The 23,258-nt window shown below is 35.5% G+C and overlaps 1 protein-coding gene across 15 annotated transcripts in view; it reads right to left on the reverse strand.

Moving 5' to 3' along the window:
- Positions 1-23,258, reverse strand: part of Robo2 (roundabout guidance receptor 2) — a 523,875-nt gene that overhangs the window by 37,235 nt on the left and 463,382 nt on the right. For all 15 annotated transcript variants that reach the window (XM_076549117.1, XM_042259491.2, XM_076549116.1 and 12 more), the window contains 4 exons: positions 15,094-15,276; positions 7,188-7,230; positions 5,631-5,758; positions 234-515 (listed from right to left, as the gene is read on the reverse strand). In XM_076549117.1, the coding sequence (XP_076405232.1) occupies positions 234-515; positions 5,631-5,758; positions 7,188-7,230; positions 15,094-15,276 (636 nt within the window). The remainder of the gene's footprint in view (positions 1-233; positions 516-5,630; positions 5,759-7,187; positions 7,231-15,093; positions 15,277-23,258) is intronic.

Genomic DNA, 23,258 nt, shown 5'->3' on the forward strand with positions numbered 1-23,258 from the left:
AAAAAGAATGAAACCAGTTGGTGTTGGTGTGTGATGGTGAATTCAGCAGTAATGGTGGCAGTGGTAGTGATTATTTAAGGTGCTGGATACATACATGCCAGGAGAATATTTTAGCTTAGATAATAAACCTTGTAATGGATCACGAAATTGAACATTGAACAATAAATACAAATTTCTATCTCATGCATAAATGATGTGAAATTAATTTCTCAAGGTACTAGAAACTGACTCACCATTGTTACCCTTGTTCTGATCAGGTAGTGAATAGCCAAATCCCATCAGGTCTGTCTTTTGTTGAATTGAGCTTTTCCACTGTGGATCAGGAAGATCAACTGCCAGTTCGTGGATGCTGTTGGAATGCAGGATCTGGGTCGTGGCATATGGGGTGGCCTGTGTTATTTGGCTGGAACTGTTGTAAGTAGTTTTGGTAGTGAAGTCAATGCTGCTATAAATGGCTCCATCTGAAAGCATCGTTGCGGTTTTATCCCCTTGGCCTGGAACTGGAGGCAGCACGTCTGCAATGAACAGAGGTAGACGAAACTATTGAATGATGCACGGGAACCCAAACTATCAGGACAGAAGATGAAAAATAAATGTGTCACACTGCACGTCTGCACTGCACAGAGATGGGCTTCATGAGCCAATGAAGGGGAGATGATATACAACCATCGTCAGACCATCAACCCCAGTGACAGGCGGGCTCAACTCACATCCTTCACGTCTCACTGCTTACTACATCTCTTCCCCATTTTCTTCGAGCACGAATTAGAAATTTGGGATGTTCCACTCCTGAGAAACACACTCAGTTGTTCACTTGCTTTTATAAGCAAAGAAACTGTTAGCATTTTATGGAAATGTTTCTAAGAGGGAATATATAAACTAGAGATGAAAACATCTCTTTGCACTTTATCACAAGAGACAAAAAAGTGTAGCCGTGGTACAGTTAAAAATGGTCCAAAATAATACTATCCTCAATATGAAATTAACACTTTTTCTGAAGTTTTAACTTGCCATTTATATTGCTTTATTTCACAGTATTGGAAGTGGAGAATAAATGAAAGAAAACAGATTTCTTTTTGGTGGATAACAAACGAAAGTTTTCACATATAAGTTATTTTTACAATACAGAGGATTCAACTCAGAAAAAAAAGGAGTCTTGGTGATCAGTGGATGTAATTTATGCTATCAGCTTTGAGAACCAGAGAATTAGAGTTTCACACTGTACAACAGCAAAAGTAAAATTAAACTGTAGGAACAACAATGAATATCAATCAGCCCATTCATCATTGGGTGATGTGAACTATCTTTGCATGATGCATTATTTTTAGACCTGTCATCTCTCTCTTGAGCTCATTTTCTTTTTTTCAAAGGACTCGACTCGGCTAACACTGGTTTTAGATATTTAGAATTATTATCAATCTGATTATATACCCCCCCATAACATGTGCTCTACAAATCTTGCACCCTAGCCCTTGAAGTCATCATACCACTTGATTTGTTCATTATACAAAACTTTTCAACTGCCTTAAAACTTAGACTCGACAACTCTCAACAGCTCAGCCTGGGAGGAGGGGTCTGGACCTGCCTGGACTGAATCTACCAGGTTCAACTCAATCCTCAGGGGAGTCTTTGCCCTGGAGGAGATGGGAATGGGGAGTGGGCTAGGGGAAGTTGTGGGAGGGGATGGGAGAGGGGAGAACAAGGGAATCCATGGCTGATATGTAAAATTAAATTAAATTATAAAATTAAAAAAAAAGAATTAGTTTTGCTTTTGTAACATGATAGCTAGAGAATTTGTCCTAATAACATAAAATTTATAATTTTGTACACCAAAAAGTTTTCAATTTCAAAAGGTTCTGAGTCCAGAACTCCTCCAATCTGTTTAAATGAAGTAGATTTTACTTTGCTAAAGTAAATATCTCAAATGAATATTAGTGTGATCACTAATTATATTCAAGCTTATAATATTTCATTGAGTCATATAAGCAAGTAAATTTTTTTCTTTTTTCTTTTTTCTTTTTTCTTTTTTTGTTTGTTTGTTTTTCAAGACAGGGTTTCTCTGTGTAGCTTTGTGTCTTTCCTGGAACTCGCTTTGGAGACCAGGCTGGCCTCAAACTCACAGAGATCATCCTGCCTTTGCCTCTGGAGTGCTGGGATTAATGGCGTGAGCCACCACCGCCCAGCCAAATTTTTTTTTTTTTTAGATTACAGAATTGCCCTACTTTCTTATCCTTCTAGTTTTTAACTGTAAACCATTTAAAATTTAAATGCTAGTATCCTTTTACTCTTAAAAATCTTCATGTTTGATAATATTAGTTAGTGAAAATATTCCCATCAATGAGTTTTCAGACATTTTTCTGCTTTTTCTTCCCTGTCATTCATTTATGAACATTAATTAGGTAGAATATCTCACCAACATGGACTTAGTTTTCCATATCTTGCATCTAAACTTCTCCGATGTTTTAGACTTAGATTATAGGACAGTTTATTTGTAAACACTTGAAATGTTTTTATGGGGAAGTCCAAAAGGTTAAATGGGTGGGGTGGGGGAGAGTAACCAAAAACATAACCATAGGTAACGATATGCTGCTACCACACTGACTATGACTTTGGACACACACTTGCTCCCTACTAGGTTAAATTATAGTCAGTCTACAAGTGAAATTGTACCTATATTGATTTTGGCAGCTGCATATTGTCTTGATCACTATCACATTTTCAATAGTAAGTAGAATCATACCCTACTTTTGAAACACTGGGGATTATTCACACATATTTGTATGTGGAAGGGAGTCTAGTACTATGAGATGGTTTGGAGCTCTGTGCCTGATCTGTTCCCAACAGACTGCATCTGAAGGGGCATCACCGTAGTGAGGCTGCACTTCCCACTTTTCATTTCTCCTGATTCCCAGCAGCCACTCCTTAATGATTTGGTCTGTATGGCGCTTGTTAATATTGTGTTTGAAATCTATGAATTAAAGGACGACTACTCTGTAGTCTGCATTGGCAATGAAGCTTAGGGCATCTTGGTTCTACTTGGATTTATGAATTCATTTAGATTTTGCTTCATTATTTCTGTGAATGGCTCTCTTCTTCACTGCATCTTCAGTTACTTGTGGAAGAGCGTTTTTTTCTTTTTTGAGATTTATGTCTTCATTTCAATAATTCCACAATCCAGTGACGTGAAAAGAGAAAATACTTGTTACTGAAATAGCCTAATAAATTTTTATTTTTGTCTTGACAAAAGGGCAAATTATTTGCTAGTGGGTCACTTTATTATTTGAATTACTCATTCATCTATATATCAAATGTGTTGTTATCACATTATTGATGGGAAAATCTTAGTGTCTGTGGTAGTTCTTGTACATACTATGATTATATAGTCATACATGTAAATCCACTTGAAGAAAAGAACATAGTGTAGATAAAACATCGAAGGCTTTAAAACTTGATTGGAACTGCTTTCTCTAACCAGATCCCAAGTTACTCATCTTGATTAAATTTATTTTCTTAACTTTCTAAACTATAAATATTGTTACCTATTTTATAACTTTATAAAATATGAATAAGTATGAAAAGTGCCATGCGCTCCTTTTCATGCATTAAAAAGTGAATGCTTAAAATATCTAACATACTGAAAGAAATTGGGAAAAACCTGCAAACTCTTTGTATTGACCTCAATGCATCTGTGAAGTATTCCAATTCACAAAAATGAGATAGTCATAAAGAAAACCTTTGCAAATCTACACATATATATTTTGGTTAAACAGGAATAAGACATCTGAGAAGTTAATGTAGCTTGCCTAATAAAGTCATGATAGTCTTTATGTATGTATTTATTGAACATAGCATGTTGTGGTGTTCTGATACAAATACAAGCAAAGGAGAAAGCTAATCCTGGTTGGGTGAGAGCTTTGGAAACCCAATTTATTTTTACAAAGTGGGTTGTGGAATAGCGGAGAGGACAGACTGGGGAGAAGTTATTTGGATAATGTTCAGCACAAACATTTCCTATGATACTTTACATAGAGTTAGAAGCTGACTAGTCAATCATACAGTTTCCATTCCATTGTCATTTGTAACCTACAGGCACCTATTACATGCTCATTGTATTTTGTGCTTTGTGCCACATAAAGAGTAAATGCTAACACATCTTTCACACTAAACAAAGAGATGTAGCAAAAGCCTTCACCTTGATGTTCATCCATTCAATTCTCCTTATAGAATTACCTTTTTTATACCTTTATTCAAAGAAGACATGTTTGGGAGAAAGTAACAGATATTTACAGTAGAACATATTTACAATAGAACATAAAACTCATAGAGATAATAGTAGCATCCAAATTTGGAAGTGTCAGGAGCTACTTAGCATGATTACACCTTTCATTTGAAATACCATTTATTAACCATAGAACTTCAGAAGTCTCTTTCTGAACATGTCTTATTTATTTAGCTGCTAACTACTTTTCATAGGCATATTATATCATGGTAAGGACCATCTCTTTTTATATGAAATTTATACTCTTCATTATTCCCATACTGCAAGTCATGCTAGAGTTACTTGGTAGAAAGCATGCTAACTAGGACAGAGTGGGTAAAACATGTAGTACAAGTACAACATTGAAGTTCCTAGTTTCTAGTTTTAGTATTCTTGTGATAATATTTGAAAATCTGAATGCTCAGTCAATATTTTTCATCTTAATTATTTTTTTGTTTTGACAATTTTAGTTTATAATTTAATTTTACATATCAGCCATGGATTCCCTTGTCCTCCCCCCTCCCACCCACTCACCCCCGCCGCCTTTCCCCCAGCCTAACCCCCATTCCCATCTCCTCCAGGGCAAAGACTCCACTGGGGATTCAGCTCAACCTGATAGATTCAGTCCAGGCAGGTCCAGTCCCATCCTCCCAGGCTGAGCGAAGTGTCCCTGCATAAACCCCAGGACAGGTCCCGGTCCCATTGCCTGTGTACGTCTTAATTATTAATTATTTCATTAAAACCCTAATTTTGCTTCAAATGATTTAGACATGCAAGTTTTCTACTAAAATTGTTAGCAACGAATAGCATTATTGCTGTATGTCTTTATTGTCTTAATTACAAAAGAAGATACTCTATACAATAATTTTAATTAGGTGCTTGTATGTGTGTCTAAGCACATGTGAGTGCAGGTGCCCTTGGCATCCAGAAGAAAATGTTGTATCCCCTGGAGCTGAAGTTATAGGTGGCTGTGCAATGTGAGTATTGGTAACCAAACTGGGGTCCTCTGAGAGACTATTACGTCATTTTTTCCCCACTGAGTCACCCACCCGGTCCTGAAAGGAGATATTTTTAATGTGTTATTTTAAATTCTGAGGTCAGCAAGGTGGCTCAGAGGTTACTGGCCCTTCCACCAAGCTTGATATCTTGAGGTTGATCCCTGGGTCCCATACAGTCGAGGAAGAGAAATGCGTTCTGCAAGCTTCCCTCTGGCTTTCCCGTGTGTGTTTGTAACCCCATATTTGGTGATCTACATACAACACATAAATGTAAAATGCTTAGAAGAAAACCAAACTAAAAAAAATTCCAGAACACCAAACTAAAAATAGACACCCAAATAACAGATACTGTTATTTTGAAACACAGAACTTACCTCCGCGCCCAAAATTTCCAATTTCATTTGGGCCACTATTGCTATTGTTTACTGGCAAACTCGTGGCTGGCCATGAATCAGCAAGCCATGGATAATTGGGATCCCCAGCATTTAGAAGACCTGGGCGGCTGAAACAGAAATGAAATGGAGATTAGCCTGTGGGGCTCAGTGAGGGAATTTGACATCTTCCTTACCCGCGATAAAGGGTAAGGAGATATAAGATTTTAATTGACTTCAAATTAAATTGCAAGTGCTCTTAAGAAATAAAGGAACTTTAGTAGTTCATTAAAGCTATACATAGATCTTCTCTGTCAGTGGAAGCAAAAAGGCTTTGCCTGGGATTCTGCCCACATGCAAATGACATCAGTTGTCCACTCTGAAACTGTTGGGAAACAGGGGGCATAACAGCATCATAAGACCCAGTTTTATGGTAAATTGACATCTCAAGGGAACAATTTCTCTTGAGTAGCTGCTCCATATCTGCCATTTCCAAAGAACTAAATTATTCAATCCTCATTTTTGTACCCCCCTAACTGGATCTGTTTTCTCTAGGTTGTCACCCTTACACAGAGCCCTAAGACTTGATTGGAGGCATATAGCTTGACACAAATTAATGAACATTTCTTATACTTTTCTACCAATAGTACATTTCCAGGCTACTCACATTGCAAAATAAAAGGGCTAGTTAAGGGTTTAAGGCAGTAAAAGATCCAGTTATATGACTCAACATCTACCAAAGCCTATGAAGAAAACTTCTTTCCTATCACATTAATAAGGAATTCCATTATTTAATGTAAAGATAGGATTTTGATTCCTTTTCAGAATATTAGCATACTTACAAAGAAATAGATCACCTATAATTGTTGTACTTTTTTTTGATAGACCCCTTCTGGTACAATCCCTAAGAGAAACGTGTGTTTCTATGGAAACTGCAATAAGAAGATTCAATTGCTTCTTGGTATATCTGCTAGCTCTCATTAGACTTAATCTCTTTTTGCTAAAATATTGATTAAATGGGAGATTGGAAGTTATTACCAGAGCCTAATTACAATCTCCATATTGGCAAAGGGAAAATAGATGAGGATATATGGTTTTGTTATCAGCTTTTATCAATTTCAATTGAGTATCCAAAGTTGTGGAATCCAGTCCTATCAATCTACAGCCTATTCATCATCCATGAATCATTTACTTTGTGATCGATTATGTGTAATTGTTCACTCACAGCAATTTAGTGAGAGCCAATAAGGAGTCTTAAACAACAGCAACTTCATTTGCTAATGTCTAATTAATGCAATAAACATCCTGCTAACAAATGAACACATTCCTTGTGATATTTACTACTAATTTCTTCAGGGGCATCTGGGAGATATGAAACATCTGGACTTGATTCCTCTAAAGTGCACAACAGATAGATCATTAAACCTTGTGGTAAGCCATTCAATTCCTCCTAGAATTCTCAGACTTATAAGTGATCATTTATTACAATAATAGCTGCTCACTACAGAATTTCCCCAGTACTGATTAAAAATAATAATAAAAAGAAACTCCTTAGCATACCTCCCATTGCTCATTAGTCCTCCATCTCCTCTTTGAAATGTTACTGTAATAAAGGAAAGACATACACACATAGTAGTCAGTATTAATCACAATTAATAACAGCTACCTATTGGGCCTCAGTTTAGAGATGAAGACTGGGAATTCCAACACAGTATAATTAATGGAATTATATAGGTAGTGACAAGCAATGGCGTGGTTCAGTGCAAAGTCATCACTTGCTCTGAATTAAATAAGTTGCTTCAAGTTTCTTCAAGCAAAATGAACCATTAGAGTAACTATTGTATTTAGATATCAAAACTGTTACAAGTGATGTATATGCAGTCTTACTAGTAGGATGATACAGAATTAATGTGGAATTATCAAATGTAGTCATTTATTCATAACAAGAAAATGTCTAATTTGAAGGAATAGTACAAAAACACACATTGAAGGGAACTAGCATTATTCCATATGATAATATGCTTCCAATAGAGCAACATCAAATATTGATTATACACTTCTCACCATCAAAGATCATTCATACTTAAAAGCATTATGCATTGAATGGTTACAATTACAGTAGACATATACTACTATTAATGTGGAATACTATTCTCATAACAATATAGTTTGTGAATAGTTGATACTGAATGGATTCCAGTTACATGTAAACATCTGAAATTTTCTCTAATACTAGGGAGCTTATTAAAGAAAACTCCAAGAAATGTCTAGTAAAAACAAGGGTATGATTCTACTTTTCCAATATCTTGTTTCCACTTTACAAAACAGAAACATGAAAGTAGACCAATGGACCTTCCAATGAATTTAAACATCAGTTCAGATCCAGCATCCCTTTCCAAAATCTAGTAGGTAAAATTTATTTGAGCTTCTCAGTGGTTTGTACCTAAGGGGTGTTATATTCCTCATAAAGGATGAGAGGGATCTAAGACTGAGTGTACTCAATGCTACCTACTATTTCTGCAACAAAAATGAATAGGCAAGCATAATGGAATAGTATACATACATACTTGCAAGTTTATTTGGATAAAATTTTGACACTAAATTATCACACTCAATTTTTATGTAAAAGATATCCACTATTTAAAAGTTCCAGAATGCAGAATTGTTAGGATCTTACAGTTTAGACCTAAATCATTACAGATCAGCTAAAGTGATCACAGGGAATGATAGGGTTAAAATGAACACCATATTCTGTCTTTAGATGACACCAAATCAAGTGTTTTATGATTTGTTTGTTACAGATAAATGTGAAAATAAATAAATTGCTTAAAAAACTAACTCATTTTAAATAAGATACATTCTCCAAATGTTCAGATAACTATTAATTTGAACATTTTCCATGAATCATCATTTGTTTGTTTCAGATACCAAGGCTAAAAACTCTTGAAATTTGGCAATTTCCTCATACAGTGCAGCAATCTCTTCATTATCTAGCAGTAAAATTTTCTCTCTAACATCATCATTAGGTAATACATCCTTAATTCCAAGGGTCTACAGCACTTAAAGACCGATATGCAGCTCCCAGAAATGTCGTGTAGGGACTCCACATATGCTGCCATCACAGCGTTTCAATAGCCTCTCAAATGTGCTATCAAACAGTCCTGACACAACATTTACATCCGCCCATAACTAGTGACAGACATCTACTCAAAGAAGATGATACCAATCATTGCTCCACTTAAGGGCTTAAAATTTGGTATTAGTAGTGCAACTCTACCCTACTGTGCCCATTTGACTATTGTATTTTAACATAAATGAATTAAACTCTAAACACACGAGCAGTGATTAGTAGGGGTATAAAAGGCTAACACACACAAACACATGTGAGCACACAGACAGAAAACGGGAACACAGTACAGATGATTACCAGCCACTCATCTCATGGATCTTACGAGCTATGTGTTTATAATAGAACACTAAGTGCTAAAATACAGTCAAGACAATGCTGTAACATTGTAAGTATTCAAACAAGGCAGTGTTTGATGGGCTACACTTCAAAAACTGATGCTTAAGGGTTGAGTGTGAAGCTAAATCTTCTTAATACAGATGCTCTTTCTTCTCATCCAAACTTTTTGTTATTACCAGATAAATATAAGAGAAAAAGAGTCAGCCGAATCAGAGGCACTAAAATTGGTCAATGGCAAATTTGTAGAAAAATACAAAGTATTATGATATACCACTTAAAATCTAAACATAAAGATACCATTAATTAAAGCTAATATTCAGTGTTTGAATGCTATGGTAAGCTATATTTTCTAATAGGGAACCAAAGGTTAAAGTACGAAAGGATTTGACATTCCAGGTGATGCTTCATAGTGTATGTTCAGAAAATATTTATTTTCTCTTTGTATCTCAATCCTCATTCAAATCTTTCTAAAAGTGGTCTAGATTGGCAGCAGGCTGTCAAAGATTTCATGAAGGCATGTGTCTCTATCTTTCTCTAGCAATTACAAAAAAGAAAAAGAAAAAAGAAATCCACAACACATTATGTAATTACTTGTGTAACTTAAAATGTCCTCCACACACAAAATTTGGTAGACATGAGACTCTTTCAATTTTGAATCCTCCTTTCAAAAGAATGACGAAGAAAGTAAGAGGAGATGTAGACATATACATCTACCCCTCTTATCATAGCAATATTGATTACTTGTCCTGTTGACTGAGAAGCCTGCCTCATTGTGTAGACCAGGCTGGCCTCTGCTCAGACATCAGCCTGGCTCTTCCTCCAGAATGCTGGAATTAGATGTTTGCCACTAAACCCTGCCCCTGGTTGTTCTTTTTAAAGGATGGTGGAAAGAGAACAATAAATTTCTTTTATAACCTGCCTTGAAACTTGAAAGTAGAATAAAAGTACAAGCTCTAGTCGAACCACAAAATAAAAGCAAATGACAAATTATGAACAATTAGAATTTATACAATGGAAATTGTGTCTGATCTTTCAATAGAATTTTTAGGAGTCATTCAGAGAGAATCGCAGAAAAATAATGACATTGCCAACCGAGAGCTATTTTGAGGCAGCTCTCATTTCAAAGAAATATTTGCCTTGATGTGGAAAGAACCTGGGATCAGGAAGGAGAATTCATGATGATCTCCATGTCACTGGTTTTCTAAGCACAGGCCAGTGACTTTGTGTTTATCAGAGATAAAATTGAAAGGACCTTGACTGTGAATCAGTAATTTCTTCTAGCATCTCAGCATAAGAACTTCTGGGAGCAATCCACAGAAGCTTCAGACATAAACATCTAAAATGTAGAATTGCATTAAATATTTGAACTTATTTTGCTTTTTATGAAAGTCAGGAGGGAAAGAGATTTTCCCAGTTTGTCCCAGATACAGAGTAATTCTATGCATCTAATATCACCTGTCAGAATTAATCCTGAGGCATGTCTGCTAGAATGGAGGGCAGAGGGAAGAAATGTAACTATGAAGCAAATTGACATTTTGAAGTAAAGAAGCTTCCAGAGTGCCTATCTCTAGTTGGTCACATTTTCCTACTCCAAATGGAAACTTTAATGTGGCAGCCAAGGCTTCTTCCCTTTCTGATAAGCTCTTACTGAAATATGAATATATTAATTCCTTTTTAATAAGTATTAACCAAGCCCAGATAATCAGACTCTAAAAATTCCATCAAATCACTGAACTGCCTTTACATATCTCTGTCAAATGACTTTGATTTCACCAACATTTTTAAAAATCCATGCATGGAGTATTTTCCATGTTATAATGTCCACAATCAAGTTAAATTATTGATCTCTGCCAAGCTTCCTAAAATATTGTCTTTATAGATAATAGTTACATTTAAAAGTAAACAGAAGCTCACTTTCATCAAAATTTTATTACTCCAACAATTACAAATTAAAAAAAAAATAGGTTCTGGAGAGGTGGCTCCATGGTTATGAGCATTGGTTGTTCTTCCAGAGATCACTAGTTCAATTCATAGCACCCACATGGCAGCTCACAACTATCTGTAACTCCAGTCACAGGGAATCTCAGGCCCTCTTTGCCTTCCACAGGAGCCCATGATACATAGAAAGCACAGACATCCATACAAACGGTAAATACCTATACACCAATATAAATAAATAAAAATTTACAAAAAAAATGAAAAAATATTGAAGTTATATGTAATATTGACAAACATTATCCAGTTATATATGTACAAATAATATATGATACATTTAAATCTAATTCTAATGGAACTACATAGATTTGTTTCAAAATTTAATTGTGCACATTTTAGCTATGAAAACTATTATAATTGTGACCATATGTTTACTTTGTATTATAAAATCAAAAAACATTTTCTTTGTAAATCTCTTTTCAAATCTCTCTCACTTTCTAGCACCTGAGGTTGTGAATTTTTCCTGTAATCAGAGCCCCCCCACAAAAGGACAAGGAAATTGTTCTCCTCAGTGAAAATGCAGGTAAAGGCAACTACCTGTTCTACAGACATGAAAAGCCACTCCACATAGAATGTGAGATAGAAGGATCTATTGAACAACAATTGTCACTTGTGGGTTTACATTAGACAGAGAGCCATGGCCAAAACTATGCTGTGTATTTGTATCTGAGAATTTAAGTATGAGAAAAATAGGGAAAGAAAGTTGACAAAATGAGGATCAATTCTGGCCCTGCTTTTGGCTGTGAGCAGTGGCAAAACATGTTAAGGCCAGATTCTCCTCCAAGACGATTTGAATTCATTAACTTGTATTTGATTCTGGATATGTGCTTCTACAATGGAGGTTTTTGTCCATGAGTTTACTCTGGTAAACATGTTAATTTTGCTGGTGCCCAAAGAAAATTATCAACACCAACTAACAGAGTTTTGTTTTTGTTTGGGTTTTTCTCTTTTCAAAATTTACAAATACTTTTTTTGTAATAAAAACAAGTTTCATTTTAGATATAATGAGACACAGTGGGTGTTTTGCCTATGTAGTGTGAATGGAAGGCATCCTGCCAGACTTAGTGTCTTACCTGCAAACTATTTCTGTCTCTCCACTAATTAACATCTTCCCATTTCTTACTTCTAGACACTAAGAATAGACTTGGGACAAGGGTGTAGGAAGAGTGCTTCTAATTGGTGGTTCTAAATTGGTCTAATTGACTTGACTTATTGAAGCTCATGACTCCCATCATAAACAAATTATTAGAAATTAGAAAAACATAAACCTGAAAGATTATAGCATCAGCATCGATGTTGTATAGTGGTGAAACAATAGAAACTTCAGAAACATCATCTTGTTATTGAAGTTACATTGCTTTAATTCTATCTGATCTTGTATTTATAATGGTAAAATAACAAATTTCTAAGAGAATTTTTGATGAAAAATATAAAAAAATCAAGATAGCCTATTTAGTCTATTATTATTTTAAAATACTTTCAAGAAAAATAGTCCATCACTAACTCTGTGCTTTTAGAATGGGACATCAGCCCAGTCATAGGAACCGTAACTATAAACTTCTAAGAACATGTGCATCATTGTCCATTCCTAATTAATATTCCACATCCCCTAGCTTCTGTAGAGACAAAAATGTAAAAATCCAAAAAAGTAGAGGGTAGGTAAGTAGGAAAGAAAATACAGAGACACTATCACAACCCAGATAGAAAAGGCTACTTTCCTGGGATTTGGCAACATTTTTATCTGCTTCCCACCTAGGAGATCACAGAGAGAAGGCAAGTGACAAGGAAAAAAGACATCTATCCTCAGAATCAGCCATCTATCAATTAAGTATTAGAGTTTTGAAAGGCTTTTCTCTGGCTTGGCCTTCTTCCAAATATCTGAAGGGCAAAGCACATTCTGAGTTAGCAGTTCTTCTCCAAGCTCACGGACATCAATCATAATGAGTCATGACAGTACCAAATGGACAATCCTTGTCAAGCTCCAAGACCACCAGATATTTTCAAGTTAAGTGCATAGGTTTTTGCAAAGAACTGCTGTGAGAGACAGGAAGAGATGTCTGTCTGTCTGTCTGATGTAACTGTACTAAAAGGGCAAACTACAGGCTGTGAGAGCTATTATATTACTCAGGCATGAGGGAATAAAGAAAGATGGAGGTTTCAAAGGTACCATTCCACAAGTGAATTTATTAGGACTTTTCATTAAAGTGACTTCCGTGCTTTGTCTTCCATTATTATCACTAAGTCAATTGAAGTAATAAGCCTAACATTGTCCTTCAGTTAAATTGGGCTTGCCTTATGTTTCATATGATTGGTATGAGCATGTCACAGGGAAGATACATGGATTAATGACTGATGAAATGAATCGGCCAATTGACAATATCTGCAGGGGTGAAGGTACAGAGGGCTGGGCTCCAAAAATGCCGTTAAATTACTGTTGAAGTTCAAGACTTTGCCACCCACTAGTTGTTACTCACCACCCCTTTTGGGGAAGGATCTCTAATCGGTGCAGTGATTTAACACCTAGATGACAAAGAATAGGGAAGCAGACAGCGCTGACCACTGTAAAGTGAGAATGGGAAACTTTTTATTTTATTTTATTTTTTTTTTTTGGTTTTTTTCGAGACAGGGTTTCTCTGTGTAGCTTTGTGCCTTTCCTGGAACTCGCTTGGTAGTCCAGGCTGGCCTCGAACTCACAATGATCCACCTGGCTCTGCCTCCCAAGTGCTGGGATTAAAGGCGCCTGGCTAGAATGGGAAACTTCTTGTCAATGGATATGATAAGCTTCTTTTTCTAGACCCGATTAGTAATTGATACTATGCATTTCACGTGCTACAGATATAAGGACAATGCTAGAGTCAAGTTACCATATTTAACATTGTAACATAACAAGCAAGACAACCAAGTGGATGGCATTGTTTGCATTTTTTTTTTACTGTTAAGACACTGTATTCAATTTCTATTTCGAGCAGACATGTTCTAATAACTGATTTTGACAGAGAATTTATTAGTTATTAGAAGATTAAACACAATATCTCAAAACATTTCAAGTGTTCATAGGATGGAATTAAAATTGCTCTCTAAAATTCTACCGAGCATGTGCTATTGGGAGTATCCTTTCACTGCTGTTAGGAAAATAATTAAAAGTAACTGCAATTAAAATTGTAATAGAATATAGCTTCAACACTGAAAGCATTCCTCAGTCACTGACTATGATTTTAGTGTCCCTCTCCCACTTCTAGACTCTATCTCTCTTTTCCTTTCAGTCTCAGTCCCCGACCCATCTACCTTTCTTTGTCTTTTGCAGATGTTTAAATGTATAACATCTGACACCCTTGAGATGCTCTCTTGCATTTTACAAGGACACTAATTTTGGAAATGCTGTAGATCATCTCTGGTCTCTTTCATTTCTCCTGCAGCTATTTCTGCTTCTTTCCTCTTCCTTTTGCTTCCTTCTGAAAATTCTGCTTGTTCACACTGAAATAGGCACCCATTTAAGTGAACAGTAAATCAGTTCATTCATGCCTCATCAGTTTTATTAATTCTGGTGAGATTTTTGTTGTTTGTCTTTTTTTTTTTCATCTGGGACATTTCCCAGTGTAATCTTCATTGTGACATACTAAAAGCTGAGTTTTCAAAGCTTTCCTTCTTTTCTGAGCATTTTAATAACTTTCTGGCCTAAACACACTTCTCAAAAGATGTCTTTATAGCAGGCAAGCTCTGCGTGTGTGGTTTTGAAGAACTAGTTGAGAAAAAATAGTTGAGCATTTTATCAGTGTCTACTCTTGCTATGTTTCATTGGAGATACAAGCAGAAAGATTGCCTGTGGTCATAAAACGATATGGTCAAGAGCAATGCACTGAAGCATGTTGCTTATAATTGCATTTTACAGAGCGGGTTTTTATAACAAGCCCAAATCATCCATTTGTTATTCCATTCCATTTCTTCCTCTCATCGCATTACATTCCAAAAGATAAGAGGTTTTTATAGCTGAAAATAGTCTCTTACCAGCATAATTGCTCAGTCCCTTTCTCTTCTTTCTTCTCCAATACAACCAGATGCTAAAACCCATCAAAATTACCCAGCAGGCACCACCAATGCCAGCAATAAATGCTGGTTGCTTCACAACATCAGTGATTTGCTCAGTTATGCTGTTATTGTTTTCAGTAATAACAACTTCGTTACGTCCCCCTATGGAAGGAACAATGGTGTCAGTAAACATAAAGACAAATAATAGCAGAATACAAACACATTATACCATAGGCACAGACATGTCCTTTTAAAGCTCAGCTGATATTTGTTTTGTCCTGAGGTTGTCAAAATTACCGATAAGAACATTTTAAGTTTAAAAAGTAGTACTGAATCATGTGCTAATAAGTGTCATTCTTTTTCATACTGTCTTTTTCATATATTTTGGGTTCTTCGTGGTGATCTTTCCTTCTTTATTTGTCAAGGACAGCTTCTCAGCTACTTACAGATTGATAATATTGTAAATAATCAGTTGAACAACTACTAGCAACTGAAATGACAGATACTTTTCTCAAACCAGCTAAAGTGATTCTTTACCAAAGTTTCCATAACATAAGTATTTGTGCATTGCTTTTCTGCTACTGTCTTCCCTATTTTCCAGGGGATGTAATTCACAAGATTATATAATTTCATAGATACACTTTGATTTTTGATGAAGCATGAAATCCTCTGTATAGAACAATATCAATTATGATAACATTAATTCATGGATATCAGTATGTATAATTACAACATTAAGAGATTCTAAAACTTATGCACTCCCTATGAGCAGTTAAAAGTAATTTGACAATTGAACATTGAATCAAGATGTTTTATGTTGAGAAATTTTAGTCCTCGGAAAATCAGTTAAGCAAAACTCAATCCATACTTAATAGGTTATAGCCTTGGAGAATCATAATGACATTGGACAACAAATATTTAAGATGTATTTAAAAGATTAAAAACTTAGAAAATGAGAATCAAGTAAATCTAATGTCAATAGCATTGCTAGTCAGTATTTAATTTAAGACATTTCAAAGGTAAATTGCAAGCAAAATGTAAAAGGGGCAGTCCAGTAGACCACATCATAGGAATGCTTTTCATTGCTTTAGTGAATGCAGCACTGTTGTGTTAGAGAGAGCATAGCCTTTGACCTCCTGAATAGGTACAATCTCTCTACCACTTGTTAGATAGTAAATTCTAGGCTTGTGTCAGGAACTTAATCTGCTTCGCCTGACTCAGATTGTTGACAATGTTACTGTTTTTTTCATATATTTTGGATTCGTTGTGGTGATCTTTCCTTCTTTAGTCCTTCCTCCCCTCCTTCCTTCTTTCCTTCCTCCTTCTCTTCCTCCCTACCTCCTTTCCTTCCTTCTTCCTTTCTTCCTTCCTTCCTTCCTTCCTCCCTTTATTTATTCCTCTCTTCCTTCTTTTATGAGAATGTTGTCTTTAATACTATAAAATGCAGTTGCATATTCAACCCTTAGACAAGTAATTTTTAAAGGAGTCTTCCTTCTCTTAGAGACATGTGTCAAATCTCGAGATAGCTGGGGTTGTCTTAACTGACCTGAGTTAGAAAATGGGAGTGTTGCTGGTATCTAGCAAGTGGAAACCATTCACTGTACAACTTCCCATGCATAGAACCATTACCAATCCAAGTATGGCCAAAATCCCAAAATTGTAGAAATTGAGACATTTGCTAGAATGAGAATCCAAGAGCCTATGGGACGCTTCTAAAGAAGCTAAGAGATCACAACCTTGGCCCATGTGATGTAAAGAGATACATTAAGGAATGTGACCTAGCATGTGTAAGATGAAATAAACCCATTCCTCCCCTGCCAAAAAAAATAGAGCTCCATTGAGAGTCTTTCGGTGTTTTTTTTTTATTTTTTTCCAGACTGGTCAGGTGAATTGCTTAGGTTTGGGGATCCTGGAAAGGTCAAGGACCCATTATCAACCCTGCTTATCTTTGTTTCCAGGACAGAAAATTCACACACATTACTGAACTTTCTCTGCCATCCAGTGACTGAATGTGAGCCAGTGGTCTGTAGACCATTTTCTTTGGCTCTACCCCTTAATACTCTGTAACAGTTCTCAATCTTCTTTCTCTTTTCTTGTGTATTAGAAACCAATATGTGTTGGAGGACATCATGTCTTGAAAACATAGAAAAGCTCTTGCTTGGAAAAATATAAATTGCTGAATGACAATGTAATAGAAAGCCCAAGCACCATTCTTCTAACCCTTGTTAAACTGAGCTATGAATAAGAAACAAAACATTTTTTATTAAAGAAACCAAACTCTGCAGGCTTATATATTATAATTGATAGAATTTTCTTATACACACACAAACAAACATATATGAACACACACACACACATTACTGAAAAGCATTTTATGCTTTTTCAGGTTTAAAATAATTTATGCAATAAATCTTTCTTGTCTGAAATATATGCATCTTTAGATGTTATATGTATAAAAGTAAAAAAGTGTGTTTTGTTGACATATTTTCAATATGTTATCTAGTGACTCTTTTCACTACTAGTAGTTACTAAATGGCCCCGCAACATAAAATAAGCAAACAAAACAACAACAACAACCCTGAAAACCCTGATTGATTTGAGCAAAGAGTAAGAGAAGATTTGCATTATTTTAATTGGAGTTCTTAAAATGTTTTATTTAATATTGCACAACATTTTTGTGAGCCATGGTGTATTATTTCTTCTTATGCTTATAATTTTTGCAACAATGTTGCCAATTGTCCTGAAAAGAACACAGACAAGGGTGGTGTGACCTACCATGCTCTATTGTTCTTGCAGACAAAAAAAAATGTAATAAAATGTAGTATCTTCCTCCCATTGGAGAGTAATGAAGAACAAAAGCAATTTGTTGGAAAAAAATTTAATTAGACACATCAGATTCAATTGTATCAATTTCTGTAAAAGTTTGTAGTTGTACTGAAGATCATCAACTCTCCAGGTTAGACTATGAAATATGAATAATTTTAAAAATACTTCTATTATTAAGAAGATTATTGTTATTTGATGTACTGTTTAGTATGGATAAATTTCTTTCATGCTTTTGTCTGTTTGCTTTACTCCACAGTTTCATGTGAAACCTACATTCACATAGAAAATTAATTTTGAAAAAACCTCAAATTTCAATCTGTATAAGGTTATGCATCCCATTTTACAGTATTTAAGTCACTTGTTTCTTCACAACATTAAGATAGAATAATTGAAACTTTACACAGCCTGGCATAACAGCAATATAAAATTATGAACCATAAACTGCATCAAATGCCAAGGCATGACTTAATTAGCAAAGGGAAAAGCAGGTAAGCTTGAGTCACTTTTCATGCCATTTCCGGTATGGACTATACAATAGGGAAGCATAAATTGAAACAAAAAAGGAGATTAGCCATCATTAAGTCACTATTCAACTGAGAAGTCACAGTTGTGTACAAAGCCTTATCAGACAAGATGTGAAGCTTGATATGGAAGGATAATTAAAGAAACAATTAGGAAGTGTCTCAGGACAGCAGTAGATATTAAAAAGAAAGGGATCTCTGGAGGACACTTCTTTTCTGGGTCGAACTGGACTTACACATGTGCATGTCCTCATTTCTGTTTCTACAGTGCTGTGTTCATGATTACCTTTTAAGCATGGCATATTCTAATTACCTGACTAGGATACAGGAAAAGCATTGATTTCATTGTTTTGTTTCTAGAAAAATTTGAACACTTGTATGATATACTAAGATAGATTAATAGGTGCTCAAAATCCAGTTAGAGACGCAGTCTTCTAGAAAAAACAGAGTTTGGTAAAACTTTGCAATTTATTTAAAATCATCTAAATGAAATCCATTGTGTTGCCACACTGTCACTGCTCTGAGAAGAACTGTGCTTGTCAGAGCATAGCATTGATTTCTTGTTCCAGGAGAATCAGATCTCCAAAATACTGTGAGACAGACAACCCTTAGGAAAAGAGAAGAAAACATCCATTGCTTTAAATAACATTTCATTTACTAACTATAATAGAAAAACAAGACACAAGAGGGAAATGCAGTTACTTGGCAATCTTACTTATCTTCAGTAAGAAAAACTACATTCAGTAAATCCAGTTCATATGCATTTCCTTTTTAGGAGTTTTCAGGCAGCATTGTCCTTTTCATTTCTTTTAAAGCAAAGTATTCTCATCGATCAACAATAATGCATTAGAATTAAAATATACAGTGAACAGAGATATGCTTATGTATATTTTTGCTTTATTTTGTCTGTTTTGAGACAGAGTCTCTACATGTAGCTCCAGCTGGCCTTGAGTTCATGGTGCTAGCCTCAAACTCTTTACTATTTCCTTCAGCCTCCCTGACACTGAGATTGTAGACTACAAGTATGTGGCACAACACCTCATAGTCTTAAAGAAAAGAAATTAAGTAAAAGGCTTATGTCTAAATACTTTATAAATAAAATAAAATGTGTATTTGTGCATACACATGGATGTGAATATATATTTAAATCATTTTGGGTACACCTATATTTCTTCCTTATTCCAATTTATTTCAGAAAAATCTCAGAAGGGTAAGTTTGTAGGTTTCCCTCAGGTTAAGGAATTAATTCAGTCTGAACAACTAATTAAGAAGGGAAAGGCAATTTAGAGAAAAGATAATACTTGAACTTTTTTCTTCAATGCTATTCATTTAGCAAACAAAGAAAAGTTGGGAAGTCTAAAACATTTAACATTATGACCAAATATAAAGTCTGTCTCTATGCAGGAGAAGAAATCATCACCCAGAAATTGGTGATATCCTGTCTGCATGTCATTTTATCATATTGGAAAATAGAGACAAAAATGAAGCTTTATGAACTTTGGATGAATATTTTTGATATATGTATACTCTTTTTTTTAAAATTTACTGTCACTATGATGCCAAGAAGAGCAAAGAGAAGGGTTTAATGACAAGAGCTATAGAGAAGAGAAATCTTTATCGATGAGCTTTTGCTGCCTTTAGTGATATCCTCAAGCCATGCAGTGTAAGCAAGTTAGGGCCACACTGATAAACCCCAATGTCATTTATATGATACGTCAGCGTTCACAGCTTAGGGATGCTTGAATGATAGAGAATTGAAGGGAATCCACAACTACAGGGAGCCATTTGATAGCAATGTCCACTAAGCAGCAAGCAATCACCCCTGGTATCCTAGGGTGAACACTCAACTTTGCATTGAGGACTAATTCAAAGATCTGGTATGAAGCAAAGGGTGAAAGACAAGAGAGGAGAGGGTGTCCAGCTAATACCCAGTTCAGAGAAGTGAACTCTTGATATTTGAGTTCCGTTCAGTTAGGGGCACCACAGAGACACCCTAATATTCTTATTGAAATTTCCCAATGGCCTTACCTTAGATTGAATATCAAACTGAGGTTGCAGTCCAAGAAAAAGGACAAGACCAAAAACCTCCCATACAAACACCATGAAAAGGGGTAAGACATGGCCAATTCAAGGTAAAAATCCAGTAGGACAAACACAAACATTCTTTCACTGACCACAAGCCTTTATAATATGTCACCGCAAAGTCCAGTATCAAGTAAAATATAACCAGCCATATAAAGATAGACAAGCAGATAAAAAAAAACACAACAGTCAACACAATATGAACAAAGGACAAGAAAAGAAAAGCAATTAATGGAAGTAGACCATACAACAACACAGGTTTTGGAACCAGAAAGAAAATATTTTATATATTGTATTTTAAAAGAATTTGTTACATTTATATGTAACTTTACTTTTACTTAGTGTGTGGCCGGGACACACTCATACACATGTGTGAAAGTTAGAGAACAGCTTGTGGTAGTTGGTTCTCTCTACTAGGTGAGTCTCATTGATGAAGCGCAGGTTATGGCTCCTTACAGACTGAGGGATGAAGAGATGGCTCCTTACAGATTAAGGGATGGAGAGATGGTTCCTTACAGACTGAGGGCTGGTGAGATGGCTCCTTACAGGCTGATGGATGAAGAGATGGCTCCTTACAGATTAAGGGATGGAGAGATGGCTCCTTACAGGCTGAGGGCTGGGGAGATGGTTCCTTACAGACTAAGGGATGTGGAGATGGTGGCTCCTTACAGATAGGGATGTGGAGATGGCTCCTTACAGATTGAGGGATGGAGAGTTGGTTCTACATGTAATGATCTTTCTGCACAAGAGAGAAGACTCGAGTTCAGATCCTGAGAACCAATATAAACGTTGGGTGAACATGGAAACCACTCTGTAATTCTAGCACAAAGAAGGTGCAGACAGGGTAGCCCCAGAGACTGTCCTTATCGTACTGGCATATTCTGGATATGATTGAGAGATCATACTTCAAAGAATAAGAAAGAAGAGTTATTAAGAATTCTGAACATCAATCTCAGGACTACACACAGAGAGACCTGTACAAACACACAAATATGTACCACTTACACTTATCTATAAAGAAGAAAAGACCCAAAAAAAGTTAAAAAAGGAGTTCTAAACTTAAAAGGAGATGTATAATTCCATAATTATCACCTATTTCTAGATTCATTTTTTGCTTGACATTTGTAGAAGAGAATCTTCTATGTAAACCACCATTCACTAAAATTAAACCTCCACAATTCCTCTTGGCATGGATATCATTACTAAGTTAATAAATAATTAAGGAAGAGACAACATTACTATCAAATCTCTCGAAGAATAAATATAGAGAAGGAAGGAAGGAAGGGAGGGAGGGAGGGAGGGAGGGAGGGAGGGAGGGAGGGAGGGAGGAAGGAAGGAAGGAAGGAAGGAAGGAAGGAAGGAAGGAAGGAAGGAAGGAAGGAAGGAAGGAAGACTTCCCATTGACTTTGTAAAGCCATTCACCCTCATCCTAAAACCTGACCAAGAGATAAGGAGATAAAAAGACATGAGAAGGAAGAGAAAAACCAATCAGCATCCTTCATGAACGTAAATTCAAAATTCTTTACCACATGATACTACACTAAATCCAGCAACAGACACAAAGAGCACAATAATGAACAAGTAGAATGCACAACCAGGAATGAAAAGACGATTTACCTCTTAAAACTATTCAGTAGAATCTAGCATGTCAACAACAAAAACAACAAAATAAAGAAAGAAAACTTAAGACTGAGTTCACATATAATATAAATCAATAAGAAAAACAGATTCCAAATAACAAGTCAAACAATTCAACAACAGTGTGAAACCCATATCAAACACTCAGGAAATATATCACCAAAACATATAGAAGATCTCACACTGACAACTACAAAATACTGTGGCAGAGTAGTGAATAAGATTTCTATAATGAAAACATGTATTATGTTCCTGGGAAAGACTCACTGTTACCTTTACTCAGTTTGACAAAGAGATTCACTGCCTTTTCAATTGCAATTCCTTGATACTTTTGTACAAACTGACAATCTGATTTGAAAAGTATGTGGAAAGTGAAAATAGCCACAACAATTTTGTAGAAGAAAATGATGGCATTTTCACATTACCCAATTTTAAAGACCACTGTAAGCCACAGTAATGAAAGAACTGTAGTTTGGCACATAACAAAATACAGACATTAGGAACCCTGAAAGGGATTCACATACATTTATTTTATTAGGGGAAGGCTCAACAGATGCTCAACAATTCAATTTGATAAATTTATAGAATATGTACATCTCAGCCTTTCAACTTCATGCAATTACCTGAAGATGAATTATAGACCTAGGTATAAAAGCCAAAATTATAAAGCTTCCAGAATACATTTAAAGTGTCCTCCCTGTAGATATAACACAATTTCTCCTAAAACAATATATACATAAAAGAAAAAAATTATTAAATTGTATTTCATTAAAATTTAACTTACTTATCAAGAGATACTATTAAAATAAAGAGAGAACTCATGGACTAGAAGAAAATTCTCTCATTGCCCCCACTCTCCTGTGTGTGTGTGTGGGGGGGGTGACCAAGAACTTCATACAATATGCAAAAGGACAAGAAATTAGCATAGATAAAGTTGTTTTACATCATTTACATGAAAGAAATTTGAATCTAAAATCATAAAGATACACAGTTTACATCCACTGGAATGTCTCCTATTACAGACTGGCAATACCAAATGGTGGTGGTGATGCAAAGAAACTGGAAGTCTTTTTTCTG

Source organism: Peromyscus maniculatus, chromosome 12, assembly GCF_049852395.1.
Source record: "Peromyscus maniculatus bairdii isolate BWxNUB_F1_BW_parent chromosome 12, HU_Pman_BW_mat_3.1, whole genome shotgun sequence".
In the NCBI taxonomy this organism is placed as follows: domain Eukaryota; kingdom Metazoa; phylum Chordata; class Mammalia; order Rodentia; family Cricetidae; genus Peromyscus; species Peromyscus maniculatus.